The sequence below is a fragment of the Perognathus longimembris genome, chromosome 16 (genome assembly GCF_023159225.1).
Source record: "Perognathus longimembris pacificus isolate PPM17 chromosome 16, ASM2315922v1, whole genome shotgun sequence".
NCBI lineage: Eukaryota > Metazoa > Chordata > Mammalia > Rodentia > Heteromyidae > Perognathus > Perognathus longimembris.
The window spans coordinates 44,593,209-44,616,784 of NC_063176.1; the positions used below are offsets into that span (position 1 = coordinate 44,593,209).

Genomic DNA, 23,576 nt, shown 5'->3' on the forward strand with positions numbered 1-23,576 from the left:
ACTCAATCTGTAGTTCTATATCAGACTTTGCCAATCTTTCCAGTAATATCTTTAATAAAAGTAAAGTCATACATCATGTATCACCTTCACTTGTCACGTTTTATTTTCTGTCCTGTTCTCTTCTGGCACAGTTCTCCAGTATTTATTTCTCATGACATTAACATTTATGAAGAACACAGGACAAACATTATACATAGTGTCCCTTAGTCTGTGTTCGCCTGCTGTTTTTTCAGGATTGGATTATAGTTATTTGTTTTTAACAAGATTATCACAAAGGCAAGGCAGAGTGTTCATTTATCTCTTTATAAGGTACAGTATATTAACTTTGGTCACTTGATTAAGGGAGTTTCTGCCAGATGTCTGTGCACAAAATTATCATTTCCTCTTGGAATTAATAAGTATATTGTGAGGAGATATTTGGAAATGATGTAAATATCCTGTTTTTCATTAACCCCCCTTATTTTAGCACCTATTGCTGAGTCCTCTGTGGATTGATTATTTTTCTGATGAGTTAATCAATGGATCAACTTTCAGCAGAGATTCTTTTCTTTTCCCAATGGAGTCTTTATTGGAAGAGGTACATTTAGATTTATGGAGGAGATAGGCAAGTTGCAGATAATTACAGTATAATGGTTGATCTATTAAAAAGAAAAAGAAGCAGGAATTGGCAAATTACAAACCACTCTTGTCAAATCCAGCCCAACTTCTGGTTTTGTAGATAAAGCTTTATCAGAACACAATCATGCCCATTCTGGTCACCTCTGTGCTACCTGTCAACCCACAAATCACAAAGGCTAACATTTGCCATATGGCTCTTACAGAAAAAAAAAGTTTTCTGGCTCTGGATAAAAGGACTGTGGAGACAGCCCTGCTGAACTGAACTTCACTTCTGATTAACTCACACACAGGGAGTTTCATCCACTGGGCTGGCCCAAGGGAAGAGGTGTATACCACAAAGTTAGTTCCTGATCAACAATATAAAGTGCATGACTTCTGAATTATAAGGCTACTACAAAGTCTTTACGTAGAAACAAATCAAGTTATGGTCACTAAAAATGATTACCATACTTAAATACAATTACCACAACTATCCTGACCAAAATCATTTTATATCAAAATAACCCCAGGTTAGGTAAAATGTCATTCCCCCCTCTCCCTTCCTCTTCTCCCTGCCCCGAGCACTAATTTCACTAATTTTTTACAACTGCACTCCAGTAATCTGAACACCTCTCTAAGTGAAAAACCTGGACAAGTCTATCTGTTTTGACATCAGCTATGGTTAAGGTAAACAATAAGGACTGAGAGGAGGCTAAAAGTATCAATTAGTCATTCCCATGTGAAATCATTTTTTTACTTCCAGAATGTATCTTATTCCCTAAAATCTACCTCTCCTCACTCCCCAGGATTAAGCTACACTGAATATGTGCAGAAAGTTGTGTTTTGTGATGGGATGAGGAAGTTCTGGGAAGTCAATTAAGAGCTCTCAAAGTAACTTAACCTTGTTGATTGTTCTCAGCTATGGGGCACACCCATGGGGCACTGAAATGAGCAGCTCCAGGAAAACAACCTGATTTTTTAGGCCAAACTGACATGATTGAAGTACAGAAGAGTTACATTTTATTCTGGCAAAGTTTGGTCACAAAAAGTTTAATCTGACTTTTTCTGCAATAATTTCATGTTGGTAAAAGCTCTCTGTAGGAGATCTCTACTTGAGATCATGTTAGGATGAGAATGTAACAAGAGTATTAGTGAGGGATGGAGTTCTTTTTTGTTGTTTGCTTTTGGTTGTGGGCCTTGAACTCTGGGCCTGGGTGCTGTACCTGAGCTCTTCAGCCATTTGAGCCACAGTACCACTTCTGGTTTTCTGATGGTTAATTGGAGGTAAGAGTCTCACAGACTTTCCTGCCCAGGCCAGCTTTGAACCACAACCCTCCGATTTCAGCCTCCTGAGTAGCTAGGGTTACAGGCATGAACTACCAGCTCCAGGCTTGATGAAGTTCTTATTAATCCTGGGATCCTAGGTACTCAGGAGGCTGAGAGTTAAGGATCACAGTTGAAAGCCAACCTGGGCAGGAAAGTCTGAGAGACTCTCATCTCTAATAAGCTACTTAGAAAAAGTCAGACGTGGTGCTCTGGCTCAAGTGGTGAGAAAAAACATCCCAGGGACAGTGCTCCGGCCCTGAGTTCAAACCCCAGGACTGGCACCAAAACTTACTAACTAAACAAATAAAAAGCATGACTTTCCAGGCGTGGTGGCACTATCCTGTAGGAGGATTGAGAGTTCAAGGCTAGCCAGGACTATATCTTGAGACCTTGTTTCAAAAAACGAAAGCATACTGAGGGAGATTTGGAAAGGTTTAAGCACACAGGAGAGACAATGACCCAGGTTGTGGGAGTGGAGAGAATGACACCCTCTTCTCTTCCAGGAAAAGCAGAGACCACCCCTGGAGCCTTGCACTTCCTCCTCTTCCAAAAGACCTGAGAAAAGCAGACTGCCCAGTGGAGCCTACATGGCTTCCTTTAGAAAGGCAAGAGAAAGGCTCTGAGCCCTGAGGTCTCTAGGACAGGCTCACTCAACCAGATGCCACGGAGGAGTCTCTCCAGGGGACCCCACAAGCCTACAGTGAGGCCCTACCCCCACTTCTCTTGCGCCTGGATATGTATGTCTCTCCCCCACTTCCTCCTTGCCTGGAAAGCAGGTGGCATCTGACATAAGGCGGCATTCCAAGTTCACAGTCCAGGTTGGGAGATTAAACAAACCCACCCAAAAAGCTAAGAGGCTTGTCCTCAGTTTCAAACAAACTTTGCCTCTATTCGCACTCCTCCTCCCTCCTCCTTGGCTATCTGGTGGGATCTTCAGAGGAGCCTGTTAAATGTTCACTCCCAGCTACTTTGGCTCCAGTAATAAAGCTCTTCACTTCTTACCTTTCTGCTTGTGTCCTTTCCTTCAATTCTTTGTGGGATTGAGACCATAAACCTGAAGACCCCTAGACAATATCAATACAATGCTCCCTTCCTTCCACTAACAGAAAAGAACAAAAACAAAGTATAGCTCTAAGCTCTTGGAAGTTTGTGGCTTTAAAGCACTAGGTGCAGGTGGCTCATGCCTGTCATCCTAGCTACTCAGGAGGCTGACAACTGATGATCACGGTTCAAAGACACCCAGGCAGGAAAGCCTGTGAGACTCTTATCTTCAATTAGGCAACAAAAAGCAGGAGGTGAAGCTGTGGCTTCAGAGGTAAGAGGCCAGCCTTGAGCAAAGACAGAGGGAAAAAAAGCTCAGGGACAGTGCTCAGGCCCTGAGTCAAGAGTCAGGACAAAAGAAAGAAGAAAGAGAGAAAGAGCGAGAGGAGGAGGAGAAAGAAAGAAGAAGAAAAGAAACAGAAAGAAAGAAAAAAGGAAAGAGTACACAGATTAAAAAATATACTAGACAGAATGTAAAAGGTTTAGAAGAACATACACATGACACTCCAAATGATCACAAGCAGTAGACCATGGAGAAGGCAAAGCAAGTTGATCCAGATAAGATTCAAGCACAGAAGCCTCTGCCCGGTTCCCACAAGGAAGAAGATGGTAAAAATGGAGCCTAGGAAGCCAAGGGTGCCTGTACCCTGCCATAGACAGAGAGGAGAGAGGTAGGCAACTTTCCCCCTTCAACTGTACCCTTGGTGCCCAATATAGGAACATTTTGTGTTAAAGCAAAAATACACTTTTGTGCAGAAGGGTTAGTGTTGAGTATATCTACTTTCTTATGACTTCCTGAATTCCCTGCATTTTTTAGAGTCTCCTGGCCAAGTTCATGTATATTGATTGGTTATCACTGTACATGGAATTAAGTTTTATTAGCCCCCTGTCCCAGGTCAAAACACCAAAGCCCAGAAGAGTGAAGCCGCTGGCTTAAAGATGGCTAAGCCTCAAATTCAGGCCTCCTGATGGAATCCTGGAATTCCTCCATGGAATAAAATTCAGTTAAATATACTTTATTCAAATTCAGTCTATAAGCTGTTATCTGAAGCCCTCTGGACCAGATGTGTTCTAGAATTGAGACATTTTTAAAATTCTAGCAAGATACAAATAATGTATAATAACATGCATAAACTATATGTTATACAATGTTTCCCACCAGAGCCTAGGACAGAACTCTAGTGAAAACACTTCAGAATTCTACAGGAAAAGGGATGAATAATTATTCTGAAGTAAATTGGCTATAAAATAATAATAATGTTATTAATATTTAATATATAACAATATTATTATAATTAGTATATAATAATAATAAATGGCTATACATGTCCATTTTGGTCAGTGCTCATTATCACATGGTATTTTTTTCTACCTCAGGGCCTAACACATGACTTTATGGTTATTACTGTGACTGCTTCTTGTCTTTATATTGTCTTTTACTACCAAGTTAGTTGTACATACACATACACACATACTCTAGAAATTCGGGAGTTTATCTTACAATAGTTTTCAAAAGTGACGAACTGAGATACAATAGAGGACCTGATTTGCTTTGCAACAAGACTACCTGGAGATGTTCACAAAAGTCTTCCTCCAATAGCAATTCTTGTGGTAGTTACAATTTGGCTTATTGACAAAAAAAAAAAAGGAATGGAGTTGCAAATGCTTTTCCCAGGTGGCTTTGAAAACTGTGAATGTCAGACTCTGAATATGGAAGCGGATATCTCTTGGTCTCTGTCCCTAAAGAGGTGGCCCTCACAGGAAAGCCCAGCTTCGTGGTGGGTGAGAAATGGCTTCTTAGAATTCCATGGGGCTCTTTGGTAGTAATTTTGCTGGCAGGCATTCCTGGTCTCTAAAGCTCTGAAAACTACAATTCTCAGAACGACTTAACAGGAAGCCTCACCCAGTAGCAGAGGAAGCTGAGGAAGGAAGGAAAGATGGCAGTGCTGGGGGAGGGCCAGCAGATTAAACAATAAGCAAGTCACCACCTTGGGACTGTATGTGGCCAGAGACGCACTCCACCTAGGAGTCCCTGGCAATTTCCCAGACTCTCCTAGGCACCCAGTCTAGGGCTGGCCTGGCTTACTCCCCTATTCCCAAGCTGGCTCAGAGTTGTCCTGCCTCCGGCTGCTGTGTCTGAAACACATCCTCTCCTCAGCCCCTCCAGTCGCTTTACCCACTTGCCTATCACAAACTGTATGACCTTCACAGCCAATGCCCACCTCTTTACCCTCTGGCGGCCCACAACGTGGTTTGCCTCATGATATCTACCAATTTGTGTGTCTGCTAGCAGTGACTGGTCAGGGAAGGTTGAAATTTCAAAGGCAAGTGGGAGACAGATGAATAAACAGTGGGTGAGTGCTGGCAGAGAGAACAGCATGGCTGAGCAGAAGCTCAAAGATCAGACTGTGATCCAAGAACTGCCAATAACTGAGCATGGCTGGCATCTAGATGGCAAGCAAGGAGGGGAGGGGCACTGAAGAACGGATTGGGGCAGATGGAATCTGGACAGTGAACAGGCCTGATCATAAAAAGGTCTTAGAGACCTTGATAAGCAATTCCTACAGTTTAGTCCACAGGTCCTCATATATGGTTGGGCATAGATGAAGCACTCCATTATGCCCTAGCATCATCGGTTGAGTTCTTACCAAAGCAGGTTGATGGGTGTCCCCCAAAGGTTTGTCCCCAGAGTGACATTTCTGGGAGGTGTCTGGGAGGTTCCACCCTTTAAGAGGTGGAACCTACCAAGAGGCCTTTAGGCTATTGGAGGTATGCCTCACCAAGGAGATCATGGACTCCAGTCTCCTCTTTTCTCTCTGGCTCATGATGTAACTTTTCACTTTGACATGTGCACCTGCTATTGCCATCTGCACTAGACCACATTAGAAACCCAAAGCAATCAGACTACACAATCTTGAACTTGAACTTCCACAGCTGTGAACTAAATAGCTCTTCTTTGAACTGAATTGAATAGTCTCTTCTTTGAAAGGAGCCAGTATCAGGTATTTGCTGTGGCAACATAAATCTGACCCATGTGGTAGGGAGGTGGGGCACGATGGAAGTCAGGAAAGGGAAAGCAGGAAATATAGGGTGTTTCTGTAAGTAGCTCATGCCAGACCTCTGGGAAACTACAGAACATGCTTCAGAGTCATCCCACCCAAAGACTGAGGAAGCTAGGGAACCATCCACCCACTCCCATCAGCCATCACTGGAGGAGTACTGTTATGGGTGTTAACTTTCTGTGACTGCAGCTGCCCTGTGCAAGGGGAAGTAGGAGAAAACACAACAGGCAGCAAGCCATAGGTGCTTGAAGAAGCTTCCTGGTATGTCAGAGCAGCTGATGATAAGGATATGGGTGGGAGACAGAACAATGTGGAAAATACGGTAGTGTTTGGCCTTTCACTCTTGGTATGAATCAGGCAGGAAAGAAACGTCCCACTCAAGGGGTAACAGAGAGTTTGGTGGAGGAATGGTTCAAAGAAGCACGGGCAAAATGAGAGAGCCACAAATGATACAGGCAGCCCCCCTGGGCTTGCATCAAAGGGAAGCCATTACTACTGCTAGGTAGGAGAAGGAGGAGCTTTGCCTCCACCCCACTCAGGTGAGACAGTGCTGATGCATGCTCTCTACTGTTACCCTCAGATCTGAGCTGATCCTCATCCATGCAACCTGCCCAGCAGTGTGCTCGTCCTGCATGTGTTTTCCCAACCCATTTCTCTACCGACCAGCTCCTCCAAGGATCATCTCTCAGTTAACCTACTTGGTGGAGAGGGGGAGAGCTGGAATTGAGGGGAAGAGATTGCTACACAAGAGTGTTACCTTAGGTAGGAAAGTGCAGAGCTGCCAAGTGACAGCAAGCTGAAAGCAGAAACACTGTGTCCCTTCTCTGGTCTAGTTCCCCAGCCAGGGCGACCATAAGCCAGGAGACAAGAAGTCCCAAGGCATGCGCAGTCCAGGCAAAGCCCCTCCCAGGGAATGGAGTAGAGAGAGTGGTAGGAGGTCACACTTGGCCAGACAAATAGAGAAGACCCAGCACACATCTCTAATACCAGACTATGGCTTTCAGCCAGCCCTGTCTGGACAGGTATCTAGACTGCCAGAAAACTCATCACTTCATAATTAGGCCCAGGACTGCCCAACAATGCCTTGAACTCCACACCATTTACAATCCCTTTTCAATACCCTGCACAGAGTTGGCTTTGAAATAACCAGCAGCTGGGCAGAGCAAGTGCTCATATCCGTTCTCTTGAGAGCCAGGATCCAAGTCTTATCTTCACCATCAATGTCCAGTGTTCTCTGAGGCACATCATGTTCTTCCAACAAATGGGAAATTATTGTTGGAATTGGGGGCTTAAAGAGTAGCATGCCAGCTATGAGTGAAAAAATCAAAGAACAGACTGAGGCCCTGCGTTCAAGCACCAGTACCAGTAGGGGGAGGGAGAGGAGAAATAGTTGATGCCCAGCAATGAGCAATGCATTGTTTAACTTACTATTATTTAGTTTACTATTACTTAATAACTACAAACTAATTTAGTATTACTTTAGGGTAGTCAGACCTTGGAGTCAGCAAGCAACCTTGATCACTGGAGGAGACATTTATCTTCTGATTTCTTAATGTAATGATGCTCTGATTAATGTGTAATTTTAGATGTGACCTAAGGTGAGAATAACATGGCTTCTACACTGTGGAAGTTCCTATGACATCTTATCAGGCCAAGGAGGCTGAAATCATTGTTTACTGTATGTCAGGCAATGTGGACATGGTAACACTTCACGAATGGAGAAAACCGGGCCCAGAGAGGGGAAGAACTTACCCAAGCTTGCACAGCTAGACAAAGCACAGCTCAGAATGCAATCTGTTTTACTTACTCTGCAGTCATCTGCTTCAACCAAGGGTTCTAATGGATTGCTGCTCAAAAAATCCACACCAGTTATCTTTAGAAACATAGCACACAAGGCCAAGCACACTCAGAGGAATCATTGGGGCCCTCAGTGATGACTATGATGTGCTCTTGCAAAGATACCCCTCCAACTGCACTGTCACTGATGGCTGGGAGCCTGGGCTCTGGGGCCAGGCCATCTGGAATCATCCTCTGGCTTGTCACTTAGCACTTATTTACTCTGACACTTTGGACAAATTGATTGTGTGCCTGTGCCTCAATTCTCCCATCGCCAAGTTACAGCAAATAGCCTTTCCCAGTAGGGTCATGATGAACACTGAACGAAGTTAATGGAGGCTGGCATGGAGTAAGGCACTCAGGAAGACTAGCTGTGCTTGTTTGGGTTAGTCGGTGGCATCCTACCAACTTGATATATTCATGTATGAGAGAGAGAGAGGCAGAGGGAGAGGGAGAGAGAGGGAGAGGGAGAGGGAGAGGGAGAAAGAACACCATAGAGGTTTGGTGCCTTCATATCCTGGGCAAATGATTAATGTCACATATGGATGAGATACATGAACTGGCCAAGCAAGTGACACATGGTATGGGGTGTTGTTTGAAACATATTTTGGTTTGTGGTTTCTCTGAGCCATTTTTGTCTTTGCCAAATGACCCCCTTGGGAAAATGAGGCATATATATATATATATATATATATATATATATATATATATATCTGGCTTTGAGAAAGGAAGTGAGAGGCTTCCCTCAAGAGGGTACAGTGGGGGTTGAGGAATTCAAGTGAATTCAGCACCTGCACACCAAGGTTGTCTACACAGTGGAAACTTTAAATGACCTTGGTTGTGAAAGACCTTCTTCCCCACCAGCATGCTCTTGAACAAGGGACACTGTCTGGATGGGAGGTAGCAGCTCTCGAGTCTCATATCATGTTGAGCTGACCTGGGCTAAGGCAGTGTACAACTCTACTCTTCCCTCTTAGTTGAGGGTGGGAGGGATGCTTGAGTCCCCCACCCCCTCCCTCTCCCATAAGAACTTTGTCTGCCAACTCCTATGATATGCTCCCTGGTGATGTTATAGGAAAAAGAGAAGGAAAACTTTGCCCCGTCAGGTTCAGAGAGTACTGAGAAGAGAGAGAGAGAGAGAGAGAGAGAGAGAGGTGTCACTCATTCATCACTCATTCATTCATTCATTCATTCACTCAGTACTGGCTGTGATTCGTTTCCTAAAAGAGCGATGAACTAGGTGGCTTAAAAACAACACAACTTCATTCTTTTACAGAGAAGGCAGACATTGAACATCAATGTGAGGCGCCCTCTTAGCCTGTGGCAATCCTTCACTTAGAGCTAAAGAACTTCAGTCTCTGCCTTGGTCATGGAGGCCCCTATTCTACGCCCTCAGGCTGTGTGTCTGGATGCGCCTTCAATGGCCTTGGTGGAACACTCATCATTGACCAAGCATCATCCGATATGACCTCACCTTAACTAATGACATCTGAGAAGATGTAATTATGGCTTTCTGAGGTCTTGTGTGGCTATTAATTCAGCAAAAAGGGTTTTTATTCAATACAGGTGACTTCTTTATGCCCCATGGCACTTCTAGTTGTTCCAGATACAAAATGAGTAAGACTGCTCATAGTTAATCTCCTGAGGAGAGAGACACACAAGAAACCTATTATAATTCCACGAGATAAATATGTGCTACTACTTTATATTTATTTTCTTTGAAACCAACGATTTGGGGCCAGATTGCAACAGATAAACCAGAAGAGCATCAAGTCCAGTTGGTCTAAAGCTGAAGTCCCACGTTAGTCCAGATTTCAAAGGGGTTCCCCTGCTGACCTGTGAAGCACAGTCACCTCCCACGTGTCACCACACCATGGGGCACCACCGTGCCCTCCCGACTGCGGGACAGCCACGGTGCTGCTTAGTGCGGTGGCACTGCATGGTCCTGGGGTGGAACCAAGAGCCCTGGCCCAGGTTCCCAGAGCTCAGTCTGCACCCTGCTTCACTCCTTCTCTTGCCAGTCGGTCAGCTTCTTCATTACCCACAAATCCTGAGTGAGCAGGAACGTGCAACCACTGGATGTCCATGTCCCGGGTGAGGCGCTCCAGCGCCATGAAGTCCTCCTTGCGGATCACACTGGTCCTCCACCCGTTCCTCCTCCAGCCTCGGACCCAGTGGGTGATGCTATAGCAACCCTAAGAGGTGGTGGTTCTATTGTCTCCCCCTCCTCCCCCCGCCACATACACCCCATGAAGGCCATCGAGAGCCAGGAGAGGTCAGGGAGGGCGACCCCAGACGGGGCTGAAGAATTCGAACACAGCGCTTGGGAAATAGGAAGCAACAGGGCCTGGAGTCTCACTAACTCTTTGCAGATCTTCCTTCCTGGCTGAGGGTGGAGAATGAACAGTCGTGGGTGGAGGAGGAGGTGGAAAAACCAGGCATGTGAGGTCCCACCGGGAGGACTTGCTGATGAATATAAGGCCCAAAAGTCAGAATTTTCAGCCGGAGTGATGGAAGAGACCCAGAGAAGATGGATGGAGCAGGGACAGGCCTGGCGGCTGGAGGAAGAACTAAGTTTAGCATGGACCTTGGGCATCTCTAGTCTCTCAGGCCACAAGAGGAGGATCTGGACCAGATGGAGAATTCGCAACATGAAGCCACAAGTCCTGGTCCCCAGACTTGATTGTCACATGGAAAACCCTAGAAACCCTACTGAAAATATAGATTCCTGGGCCTTGTCTCAGACTCTTGATTCTTTATATGAGAGGGCCCAAGAGTCTGTCATAACCAGCCCCATTATCTGCAATAAAAGATTCTGTGGGGCTAGATATAGCTTAAGTCAGGAAGGCTTAGAGCACAAAGGCTTAGAGCAGCCATGTGATTTGCCAGCATCTGTGGGAAGAGGAGGGGCCAATGATCAGAAACCCTGAGTGGAAGCAAGCTGTCAGTCTGGTGGTGGCCTTGCTCCTTCTTCCACCCAGGCTTTATTTATTCTGCCCTGGGCTGGCTTGTGAAAGGCCACCTCCCACCTTTAGGCCTGGATCTGTGTTTCAGCTGTTGGTCCATCTCCTCTCTGAGTAAATATTTAAATCCACTTTGATTTTTTTTCCCCTCTAAACAGAAATGAATCTTGCCTCCTGGATGGTGTCAGCTGCTCCCTGTGTGCTTGGGGGCTCTGTCCTCACACCCAGGGCCAGGGCGGGGCTCTGGGGCTCTCAAGTGATTGATGAATGGCTGGGGAAGGAGACTGGAAGGCTGCAGGCCTGACCGCCTGGACTGAAGCTGTTCGACCTCAGTGTGGACTCTCTGGACTGGCCAGGCTTGATGTGGTCAGGGCCTGGCACAGCCAGGGCACCCAGGAAGCCAGGTGCCCTCTAGAGAGGTCCCAGTCCAGTTCAGCTAAGTCCCACTGCTGAGGTGGAAGGCACAAGATGGCGTCACATTCCAGGTAGATTTCTAGATGTCAGATCAGTGCCAAGCCCTCCTGTTGCATGTCACAAGTGATGAACTTCCTTTTTTTTTTTTTTTTTGCAATGCTGAGGATCAAACCCAGAGTTGTGCTCATGCCAGGCAAGCACGCTAACACTGAGTTACTCCCCAATCCTCGAGTGATGAACTTTTCAATAGCAGAAAAAATATTCAACTTCCTGCTGCTTTATTTTTATTTGTAGAACTTGTATTCCGAGGCCCTCGGGGAAAAGTCTACTCAATGAGGAATTGAGAATGTCAAGGTAATGATTACCACCTAGTTTCCAGAAAATCCCCTCTTCCCCAGATCCATTCCTTCCTCTGTCCTTTATGCTTGTAATTTAGCTGGTATTTACCCAGGTAAGTCTGCAGGAAAGATTCTTGTTCAGAAGGGCTGCAAAATCTAAAAGTAAAAGGGGACTTTTCTCTACCCTCTTTTCCCCAACTGTCCTCTCTCCTCTTCGTTCCACCAGAACTCTGCCAGCTTGCCAAGCGGCACCCAGGAACAGACTTCCTCTTTAATCTGCTGCATCTGTTCACCCCGCCTACTCCCTGCTAATCCCCCCAAAGGCACTGCTTACCACAAATGGGCAAGAGACAACTGGGAGATGACCACAGGGCGGATTCGCGTGGCTCCAGCCACTCTTGCCGGTTCTGTTCCTCCTCGGTCACTTTCATTCTACCCAGCCAAGTGACATTTAAGAACACTTTAGTCACAGCGTCAGTTCCAAATTCCCAGCTCATGGAGCCAAGCCTTTGTCATTTACCCACATGTGCTCATCAATGGTACCCCTGTGACTTGGTTATATTTATCTGGGAATGGTTCTGATTCCAGCCATGGGAAAGTGAAGAAGCTTTGGTTGTATTGATGGGTCAGTCATTGCCTTGCTATGGGGCATGGATTAAGAAATACTCCTTTCCAAGCCATCTTTTCCCCATTTCAAAAACACCGGAATCCTTCGTACAAAGCTATTTTGCCAGAAGCTCTAGAATCAACATTTCAAGATTACATTTTTGAAAGTCAGGTTATGAATACAATGCCCCCCTCTCCTTTTTTTATTATGGTCCTGGGGCTTGAACTCAGGCCCTGTGTGCTATCTCTGAGCTTTTTTTTTTTTTTTTTTTTTTTTTGCCAGTTCTGGGCCTTGGACTCAGGGCCTGAGCACTGTCCCTGGCTTCTTTTTGCTCAAGGCTAGCACTCTGTCACCTGAGCCACATCACCCGTTCTGGCCGTTTTCTATATATGCAGTGCTGGGGAATTGAACCCAGGGTTTCATGTGTACGAGGCCAGCACTGTTGCCACTAGGCCATACTCCCAGCCCATCTCTGAGCTTTTGTGTTCAAGCCTGGCACTCTACCACTTTCGAGTTACAGCACCATTTCCAGGTTTTTGGCAGTTAATTGGATTTCTAGTTAACATGGAATTTCCTGCCTGGTCTGGCTTTGAACCACGATCCTCAGATCTCAGCCTCCTGAGTAGCTAGGATTACAGGTGTGAGCCAATAAAGCCCAGCTGTGTACAATGCTTCCTGGTAGTCACCCCTTCCATTCTTCTCCCCCTTTTCACCCGCCTGTCCCTGCCATCGAGTTATGTAATGATTTCTTTTCTTCTCCCTTTTCTTTTCTATTGCTCTGTAGTATCCTCAATGAATCCTTGGTACCCAGGAAACTTGTGTGGGGGATGCAGTGCTGATCTCTTATAGCTTGAATATTTCTCCATTGCCCACATCCATAAGCAGAAGCTCTAGTTCCTAAAGAGGTGGGATTAGGAGATGAAAACTTCGGGAGGTAATTAGATCATGAGGCTAGAACCCCCATTCCCAAAATGGGATTAGTGACTGTATCAGGAGAAGATCCCACAGCGGGGCACAGAGCTGCTTTTCTCTGTCACATGAGGGTACAAGGAGAAGGCTTCCGCAGGTCTAGAGTAGTCCTCACCAAAACCAAAGCTGCCAGCATGTTGACATGGACTGTCAGCCTCCAGGACCACGGGGAATCAATCACTGCTGTTTAGGTCTATGATTATAATGTTAGGGCTGACCACACTGATATTATCTTCATATTCATAAGATCAGCTGTACACATCAGTATTCACACACATAATGTTTGCCATTCCTTTATTATATGTATTTTTTTCTGTATTTGCTCTATTCCCCAGTACCTGATGAACTTATTCTCAATTCATCGACATAATACTAACTTATTCTTTCTAATGGAGGCACATAATTATAGTGCAGCTGTGCAATAAATTATTCAAACTTTCATATATATGTATATATATATTTCACTCTTTCTAGCTTTTGCCATTGTTTATATTTTTGTTTGTATTATATATATATATATATATATATATAAATGTATTTTCTTTTTTTGGTCTTGGAGCTTGAACTCAAGGCCTGGGTGCTGTCCCTGAGCTTTTCTGCTCAAATCGAGCACTCTACCACTTTCCGCAACAACTCCACTTCCAGCTTTCTGGTGGTTAATTGGAGATAAGAGTCTCAAGGCAGGCTTTGAATCTCGCTCCTCAGATCTCAGCCTCCTAAGAAGCTAGGATTACAAGCCTGAGCCACACTGACGCCTAGACTTTTTTTCTTTTTAATGTTTGTGCTAGTCCTGGAGCTTGAACTCAGACATGAGTACTGTCCCTGAGGTGTGTGCTCAAAGCTAGTGTTCTACCACTTGAACCACAGCTCCACTAAAGGCTTTTGGTGGCTTACTGGAGATAAGAATCTGCTCTGGCTGATTTGGAACCATGGCCCTCAGATCTCAGCCTCCAGTAGCAAAGATTATAGGTATGAGCCACTGGTGTCCAGCAATACAGCACATTTCTGTGTAAATGTATCCTCAGGTTTTGAAGCTTTTATGCCTATGGATAGATTGCTAGGAGAGGTATTTTCAGGACAAAGATATATGCATTCTAATCATAACAGACATGGCCATATTGCTTTCCAAAAAGATGTGCTAGTGCACATTTCCAGCCAGAAATGTACAAAAGACACCACATTCCCCTTAGCAACAGGATTCACCAATCGCTCATTTTTCCATCTGGTCAAAGTGAAATGATATATTGCTGTAACTTTATGTGCATGCATCTGGCTGATTACATGACTTTGGCCTCTTTTCATGCATGTGTTGGCCCCACGAAATTATTTTTCTGTCATTTGCCTATTTGGATTCTTGGCTTGGTTTTCTCTGGGAGTGTTTATCTTTGTCTTGTTTGTTTTGCCTAAGTCATTTGCATAACATACTGTTCCTTCTCTTTCTGATCTCTGTGTTCACAGTCTTCTCCTCCTCAAACTGTGTGCTTATCTGTTTTACTTAGTGTCTTCTTTTGTGCAGGACACAATAGCAAAAGGCCTTAGGTTGAGTAACTTTTAAACCTGAAATTTATTGATAATTTATGATTAATTTAATGCTCCCTGAGTAACTGGGATTATAGGCATGAGCTACCAGTGCCTAATTCATGTTTTAATGACCGGGCACTGCTTCCTAGGCTGGCTATGAACTGTGGGCTCAAGTGAGTGCTCCCATCTCAGCCTCAGGAGCAAAGAAGACTGTGGATGTGTGCTACAAGCACCCAGCTTGAAAAACAATCTAAACAAAGAAACAAACAACTACTGAGGAAAAGGCCTCTTGATTGTAGCCAGTTGATAATTGTGGTAACACAGTTTCAGAATACTTCTATCACCACCAAAACTTCTTTCTGCCTGTTTGCCCTCCAGTTTAGCCAACTACACCTTTGTTCTCTGCCTTTAAACGTTCCTTTTCTAGATGTGCAAAAATCACTTTTGTGGAACTATGAATTTATATGGAACTATGAATTTGTAGGTTTGTTCACCATTCTCTACTATGCTGAATCAGTCTAATGAAAACATAAAGACTACGAAATGATTTTGAAGAGATGTTCATTCTTACTCCTAACAGGAACAAAAAGCACCAGTAGAATAAGATACTACTTTTTCCCTCCTAACTTGGTAGTAATTCAAAACTTCTGTGACACACTGCATTGAGCAGGCCTTTGGGGGAAACACATTCTTATTCATTGCTTATAAGACCAAAACCCCTTGGAATGACCCCTATGTATGACGATTTGGAAAAATTCCAACTGCATATTCCCAGAAGTTCTACTCTTGGGAAATTATTCCACAGATACATTTTGTTAAGGAAGAAAAGTACGTATTTTTCAGCACTGCTTGTGGAAACCAAAACTATCAAAAATAATATAATAGGGGATAAATTCAATGTCACTACCCTCACCAAATGGAAACCTGGAAGAGCAACATAATACATGGCAAGATAATTCAGTTTTTGTACTTAGAGATATCTTAGCGATTTAAGCAGAAGCAATTTTTAGTGTATAAAATCATTACTGTTTGTGTAAGAATGTTTTAAAATTTTCCCCAAGATTCTGCATCTGTATTTACTTGCAGATATAAAAACGAACTCTGACGTCAGAGACTTCTGGGTAAGATGGAAGGAAAGACACCATGAGTGAATGAGGACAGTCGGGTAAGGAAAGACGCTACATTCCAAAGAGAGAAAGAGGAAGAACATCAGGAATCACAAGAGTGGACAGGACAGCTGAAAACACACACAAAGAAAGGCTCCACAGGGAAAAGTGGGCATACCTGCAGCTCCAACCCTGGCTCCTGGGGAGAAAGGAACAAAAGGTAAAGCCAGACAGCTTACCTACCATTGTTATTGGAAATTGCTGCTAAATTATATCAAATACATTTTTGGTACTTACAGATAAGGTGCTAGGGTTTTCTTTTAATATTGTGGATGACTTTTTTTTTTTTTTTTTGCTGGTCCTGGGGCTTGATTGCAAAGCCTGGGCATTGTCCCTGAACTTCAAGGCTAGCAATCTATCCCTTGAGCCAGAGCCACATCTGGCTTTATTGAGTACTTTATTGGAAACTTTAAGACTTTCTTACCTGGCCTGCCTTCAAACTGCAATCCTCAGATCTCAGCCTCCTGAGTAGCTAGGATAATGGGCATGAGCACCGGCGCCTGGCTTGCGGATGAGTTTTACATCAGTGACGCCAAAGAACTCCCTTTCCACGTGTTCTCACCCATGCAGTTCTCTCCCTCATTGGCACAAGCTATGCTTGTGACTTCAGCCAATTGCCTCCCGGAAAACAGGACACATCAGCATTTCCTAAGTTCTTGAACAGAGAATTGGCTCCTCCCACTAGGAGCCTGGTCCTGTGCTGCACAGAGCTGGGGCCATGCCGCTTAATGAAGAAGGAACCTCTGAGACACTCCAGTTTCATTCAAATTCCTAGTCATGGACAATTACATGAGTGACTCAATTACTCCATTAAAACAGAACTGCTAAGCTGAGCCCAGCCAAGCCAGAGTCACAAGAAACAATATACTCTTGTTGATTAAACCACTAGGTTCTGGGGTCATCTGTTATTGCCAAATCAGATAATTTGAAAAATGTTGTAGTAATGAATCATGTTGACACACTCTCTGATCCATATATTTCTCTTGAATTTTGAAAGAAATCCCAAATCACAAAAATTATTAAATCAAGAAGTTGCTGTTGTTTTGTTTCACTGTTAGATTTATTGGCCTATTTTGACTTTTATATTTTTAAATGTATTGATTTAATTTCTTTTCTCTTTTAGTATTGAATCGTGGAATAACTTACTTTTTTATAACCTAGAATCTCTTAAGTAACATTTTAAGTATCCATGTTTAAGAGTTAAAACTCAACCATGTTTTAATATCTGTTTCTTTTCTGTTTTTGTGCCAGTTCTGAGGTTTGAACTCAGGGCCTGGGCTACTGTTCCAGAGTTTTTGTGCTCAAGACTAGTACTCTATCACTTGAGCTACAACTCCACTTCCATCTTTTTGGTGGTTAATTGAAGACAAGAGTCTCAGGGACTTTCCTGCCCAGGCTGGCTTTGAACTAGGATCCTCAGATCTCAGCTTCATGAGTAGCTAGGATTACAGGTATGATCCACCACTGCTCAGCTGTTTCAATTTTTTGTTGCTGTTACTTTACAACAGGGTCTTACTAAGTAGTTTAGGCTGGTCTTGAACTTGTGATTCTCCTGCCTCTTCTTAAGATCTGTACTGTAGGTATAAGCCACTGCATCTGACTCGATGTTCTTACAGTCACTTCTCCCATGTTCTATATAGTAATTGATGTTTATTATTCTAGTTCATTTATTATTTTTGTATTTTAGTTTGTTTTTCAGTTCTGTACTTATTTATGACTTAATTTTTTGGTTGTGCCTCTTATTTTAATGTAAAAGACTCATTCAATCTAGTTATTGGACTTTTCAAATTATTTTATTTTATTGTGTTGAGTTCTACTTCATTAATATTCAATTCAATTCACCTTCATAGTTTCTTGTGGTACATTTTCTTCTTTTAAATATTCATCTTCAAGTTTGAAATAATTAACAAAATCAACCAGAAAGCAATGAGTAGTAACAGTAATTTATGACTAAGCTAGGACTTTGTTCCTTTAAAAGTAGATTGAAATTATAGAATGCTCATCTAATTCCCTCTTATTCTTATGACATCATCTCCCTTCTTTTTGGCAACAGAATCTTAATATCTTTTGGGGGCACCTGCTCCTCTTCTCTCAGTCTACCTGATCCAACAAAGTACAGGCTCATGACTCAGAACTCCCTAGTCAGAGTTTATATATAGCTGGCCAGTGATGGACCTGGGAATGGTCACATGACCCAGGATGGGCCAATCACACTTGCCAGATACAACTCCAGAAAAGAGGCTCCAGTCCTGGGATTTGCAGATGTGATGAGGAAAGATTCTCTGGCGCTGCCTGAGGATGCCTTCGTTGCCACTAGAAAGCCAGTTGGAGAATGAACTGGCACCGAGGAGCGGAGATAGATTCTTAATGACATCACTTGTGCCATGATTGCCCTGTCTGGAGCTGATTGACTGTGAGCATTCTTAGGGTGTGAGTAAACTTCCACTTTGGTTTAGTGAATTTGAATTCCACCTCTGTCCCGCGTCATGGGATGACTTCAGATAGACCCGGGCAGTGGAGTGCCACTTTCCATGAGAAGCAGCCGGGTCAGCTGGCGGAGGGGCAAGTCATCCCACACACTTCGCAACTCACTTCTCTGGCCTTTCTAGATGCAAGGCTCATTGTTTCCTACTCCTTCCTTCTTGGAAGCGTCCCCTCCCTTGACTGCTTTGTAACACGGCATCTTCTACACTATTAGGTTCTTCTAGGATTCTGGTTGTTAGACGTTGGTGTTAAGGGTAATATTTTCTTTTTGTTAGAAAAAAACTTTAAAACTGGCTAGAATTTGAACTTTCTGACTTGGGAGAAGGGCAAGACTGTACTATTCTTTTTGGTTAACAGAATCACCTCCTTAATGGGCCCATTTGCCTAGAAAGGCAGAGGGGCGGCAGGAGACCAGCTTGGCCTGGGCCAGGACTTGCTTTTAGGTAAAACAAGGAGGTGGCCAGCAAAGATGCTGGGTGAACCTAGACAATTCTGCATTTGCATTGGAAACCCTTGACTCTCTGCTGCCTCTCTCTCACATACATGGGTAACTCCTGCCCTTCAAATGCTTTTCCCAATTCCACACAAGCTACTTCCTTGCCCTCTCATCACTTACACATCACTTTCCAGTGAATCTTTTCCTGACCACCATGTTCATAATGGCGCCCTCCTACTGGCTCTTAATACCTACTCTTCCTCTCTCGGACTCATTTCCCCTTATGTTTATCACCATTGAATATGGCTTCCTTCTCTCATGTGCCTGTTTTGTTCAACACTGTATATCCCTGGTTCACAGCAGGTGCTTGCAAATGTTGTTTTAATGAATGGAATCAAGGATTAAAGAACCAGTGACACCGGTTTTCCTCCACCATTACAACCCTTTTCTAGAGAAGTCTGAGCCAAGAGCTCATCAGGGCTTGGAGCAGGAGGCAGATAGGAGGCAAGAGAAGATTTTAGACTGCTGTTCTGCAGAGGAGAGTGTGTAGGGTAGATTTGAGAGTGGACAGGAGGATGGGCGATCATGGCAGCAGGTAGGCTGTAGGAAGCCTTCTTAGTGGTCAAGAGAAGACTGAATATGTCTTGGTGTCTGAGACAGAAAGGACTACAAAAAGAACTCAGGCATCTGGCACAGAAGCATCCCAGAGGAGCTCAATGATGAACTTGCTTCCTCATATCTCTTTAGAAAACAGGTAGACTTTTGTACATCTTCAAGGAACATTGAAATGTATTAATACATTATTCAATGTGCTTTTCTTTTCTTTTGGTGGTACTTTGTGAGCAGGTGCTGTGTCACTTGATCCATGCCTTCAAGTCTTTTTGCTTTGGTGATTTTTGGTATAGAATCTTGCTTTTTACCTGAGCTGGCTTAGAATACAATCGTCTTCCTTCTGCTTCCTCCTCTGGCTGGGATGACAGATGTATGCCACCGTGCCTGATTGTTTTTCTATTATGATGTGGGTCTCCTGGGCTGGTCTTGAAATATGGTACTTCCAATCAGCCTCCCAAGTAGCTAAGATTACAGGCATGAGCCACTGTTCCTGGCTTCAACATATTTTTCTGTAATGCTATCTTTTGCTTCCAAATGTAAACCTTACAACTATATAGTTACACATATATGTGTACGTGTGCACATTGCACACACATTTTGTTTTGGTTATAATAGAGTGTGAACTTAAGGTCTCAACAGGCAAGAACTGTAGGGCTTGATCCATACCCTCTGCCCTTTCTGCTTTGAGTTATTTTTTTGAGATAGGGCCTCACATATTTTTTTTCTAGTTTTATTTTATTTTTATTTTTTTCTTATTTATTGTCAAGGTGATGTACAGAGAGGTTACAGTTTCATCCATTAAGCCTTGGGTACATTTCTTGTACTGTTTGTTACCTCCTCCCTCATTCCCCCCTCCCCCTCCCCCTTCTTTTCCTCTCCCCCCATGAGTTGTTCAGTTGGTTTACACCAAATGGTTTTGCAAGTAAGGCCTCATATATTTTTTTTTGCCAAGATTAGCATTATATTATGATCCTCCTACCTACATGCTCCAGGTGTAGCCGGAATTATAGGGGTACACTATTACAGACAGCTTGATTTCCCCAATGGAATCTCACTAACCTGTTTTTATTTTGCTTGGATTGGCCTTGAAACACTGTCTTTCCATTTCTCTCCCTCACCACTAGAAGCTGGAATTCTAGATGTGGGCCACCACACCCATGGTGTTTTTTTTTTTTTTTTTTTTTATCACCTTGGTGCTATAAGAAAGATTCTGTGGCCACTTGCCTTTGCAACCTCTTAAAATTTATTTAGTCTCTCCACCCATCTGCATATCATGATACTAAATTATGCATATAACTCATTTGTGTATGTTTCAGGTACCGTCCTAGGAATTTTCATATAATAATTTAATTCTTACAACATCTCCAAGATAGAGGCTAACTGCTATAAAAATGCAGTCTAAATTCTCAGTACCTTAATGTGATGAAAGTTTATTGAGCCTTCCACTAGTGGCTCCATTGTTCCCTCAGCACCCCGAGTCCTGTGAGACCCCCTCAGACAGCAAGTTGGAGACCAGAAGAGTATAAGGCCCACCTTGGACATGTTTATGTGCATGTCCATAAGTGACACATCATGACCTCTCACATTCCATTGGTAGACTTTAGCCACACAGCAAACCTAGCTGCAAAGAAGGATAGGCCAGGAAGAGGCTAGGAATAGCTTTTAACTAAGTGCCAAAGGCAGGGTCCTAGGATGCTGTTTTATACTTGGGAAAGACAAAAATGTAGAAGATAAATCGGTAATAACTGATTCAGGTGCCAGAATTCAACCGCAAATGGTCAGTGTCCAGAGTACAAGGCCATTATTATGACAGCTGATCTGAAGATGAGTGAGTCCATTGAAGTTGACAACTTGTCATCCAAATGAATGAAGACGAAAAATCAACATAGACCCCTGACTGTTCCCGTAATGCTGCCCACCCTCTGCTCTGCTCTTTCTGGAGTCGGCAGCCAAGAGGAGCAGGTGAGTGGCAACCGGGCTCTCCTCAGCAGCACTGGGCAATTGGGAAGCGGCCTCAGCTATCCTGTGATTGCTAGTGCCAGTCACTGAGAGCTGTCCTCCGGACAGGAAGCCAGCCTGACAGGTAGGCGGGGCTGTGCAGGCCGAGGGCAGCTGGGAAGGAGGAGGGGCTGGTGGCATTGAAGCAGTCGAAGTCACCCTTGACATGATTAATTTCTAGGAGTCATATTCAGAATGTTATAGGTCACTTAATTTAGTTTTTGGCTTTTTTTTTCTTAATGGGTTGGTGGGGTGACTTTTGACAATCAATGAATGGTGCTTTGGGGGCAAAATGCAACATTGAGGTGTGTCAAAAAGAGCTATCAGGGCAACTGTGTGCCTGTGGTCTGTGCCTGTAATTCTAGCTATTCAGGAAGGTGAGATGTGAGGATCACAGTTCAAAGCCAGCCTGGGCAGGGAAGCCTGTGAGACTCTTTTCTCCACTTAATCAGCAAAAATCCAGAAGTGGGGGTGTGGCTCAAGTGGTAGAGTGCCTTAATTGAAGAAGCCAAGTGAGAGCAAATGTTCAAGATCTCCTCCCAGCACCCGAAACAAAACAGCAATAGCAAAAACCTTGAAAACAACCAACCAACAAATGATATATAAAGGGGGCTATGAAAGCCAAATCGGGGTCCTCACAAATTCAGTCACCCAGGCACTGTGCTTTGCTCTCTGAAAGCAGTAAAGACAGCTCTGTCCTGGCCTCTGCTGCCTCCTACGGAAGGAAACTTCCAGAACCCTTGTGGTTCCTGTGTCAGCTTCCTTGCTGGCTGCAAGCTCAGAAACTGTCTCTGGGAGCCTCTGGTCTCCTGGAACGAATCCCGCTTCCAGGCTGCCGCCTGCCCTGCTGAGCTTTGTGAGCCAGTGAGTCACAGGCAGATCCCTGATGGCTCTTGTGAGTCACGGGGCCATGGGACAAGATGTTGAAGGGTCCTCCTTTGCTTTTGCATGGCCTCATTCAAAAAAGAATCATTTGCTTTCTCACTGTCACCTGAGAGGCTCCGGCCGCTCGAGCTGGCTAGGATGGAAGGAGCTGGCTGGAGTCCGGCAGCTGTCCTGGGCGCAGGAAGTCCGCAGCTACTTGTGAACAGTAATGGGAACTATTAATACTGTTAAAAATCCAGCTTCCAAGTTCAAAGGAAGTTCGGATATTGTCAAGGTCAGGCTGCAGAGGAAAGGGGGCTCAGGGGGTGCTTCCTACTTCCTCTGAATCTTCAGTAATCCCCCAGGCGCCAGGGAAAGCCGGAAATCCTCTGCGCTGTAAGTCCTTGAATCTCAGGCTCTGATTTGCCTATCCAGGCCCCAGAACTGGGGGCTCCTGGCAGCCCTCGTAGTGACACAGACATGCTACTTGTCATGTTGGTCTGGCATCAGAAATCACCCTCTTCTTTTGTCCCCACGGACATCCACTCCTCCCTCGAGACGGGCTCCAAGCTCATGGCTACTTGCAAACTGCTGTAGCTCCCCACTAGCCTGCTATTTGCCATTCGCCTCACAAACCACATTACATTTGACTTTCTCCACCAATGTCACCATCCCTACTTTAGAGGTGAAGACACTAGGTTTGAAGGTGTCAGTCTCCCGAGACCAAGTCACCAGCACATGACAATTCCTGTGGTATGCTGATACACCTGTGTAGAAACTCACCCACCTTTCCATCCATTCAGCTGGCCATCCCTCCAAATACCAAATAACCAGGCGGTTCTCTCCTTTGTCCAGAGGCCTGCTCCAGCTCCGTGTGGCACTGGGTACACTAGAAGCCTGAAGAAAGAACTTCACTCGTCTCACAAGTTGGAATACTCACTGACAACTGGCTAGTGACTGAACATTCCCCTTGACTTTTTTTTTGGGGGGGGGGATAGCCTTGTCCCCAGATATCAGGAGCCAGGAAGCAATGTCAGCAGCTAACCAGGCCTAGGGAAGACCATTTAAGAACTGTCTAGAGATGAGGAGTCAATTGTGGTTAAGGGCATACCCATAATCCCAGAATTAAAAGTTCAAGGAAGGTATGGGTGAAAATTTGAGATCCTCTCTAAAAACACAAACTAAAAAATAAAGTTAAAGAATTTGGGTTATGGCTGAAATGGCTTGAACATTTATCTAATAAGGACAAGACCCTGAGTCATTTCCCAGTGTCACCAAAGGGCGTGTGTGTGTATGATATATATATATATATATATATATATATAGAGAGAGAGAGAGAGAG

At 44.2% G+C, this 23,576-nt stretch overlaps 1 protein-coding gene across 1 annotated transcript in view; it reads right to left on the reverse strand.

The window, feature by feature from the left end:
- Positions 1-7,280: 7,280 nt before the first annotated feature.
- Tbc1d19 (TBC1 domain family member 19) overlaps positions 7,281-23,576 on the reverse strand; it is a 125,320-nt gene continuing 109,024 nt past the window's right edge. The window contains exon 21 of the mRNA XM_048363834.1: positions 7,281-7,334. Coding sequence (XP_048219791.1) covers positions 7,296-7,334 — 39 coding nt within the window. The 3' untranslated portion in view covers positions 7,281-7,295. The remainder of the gene's footprint in view (positions 7,335-23,576) is intronic.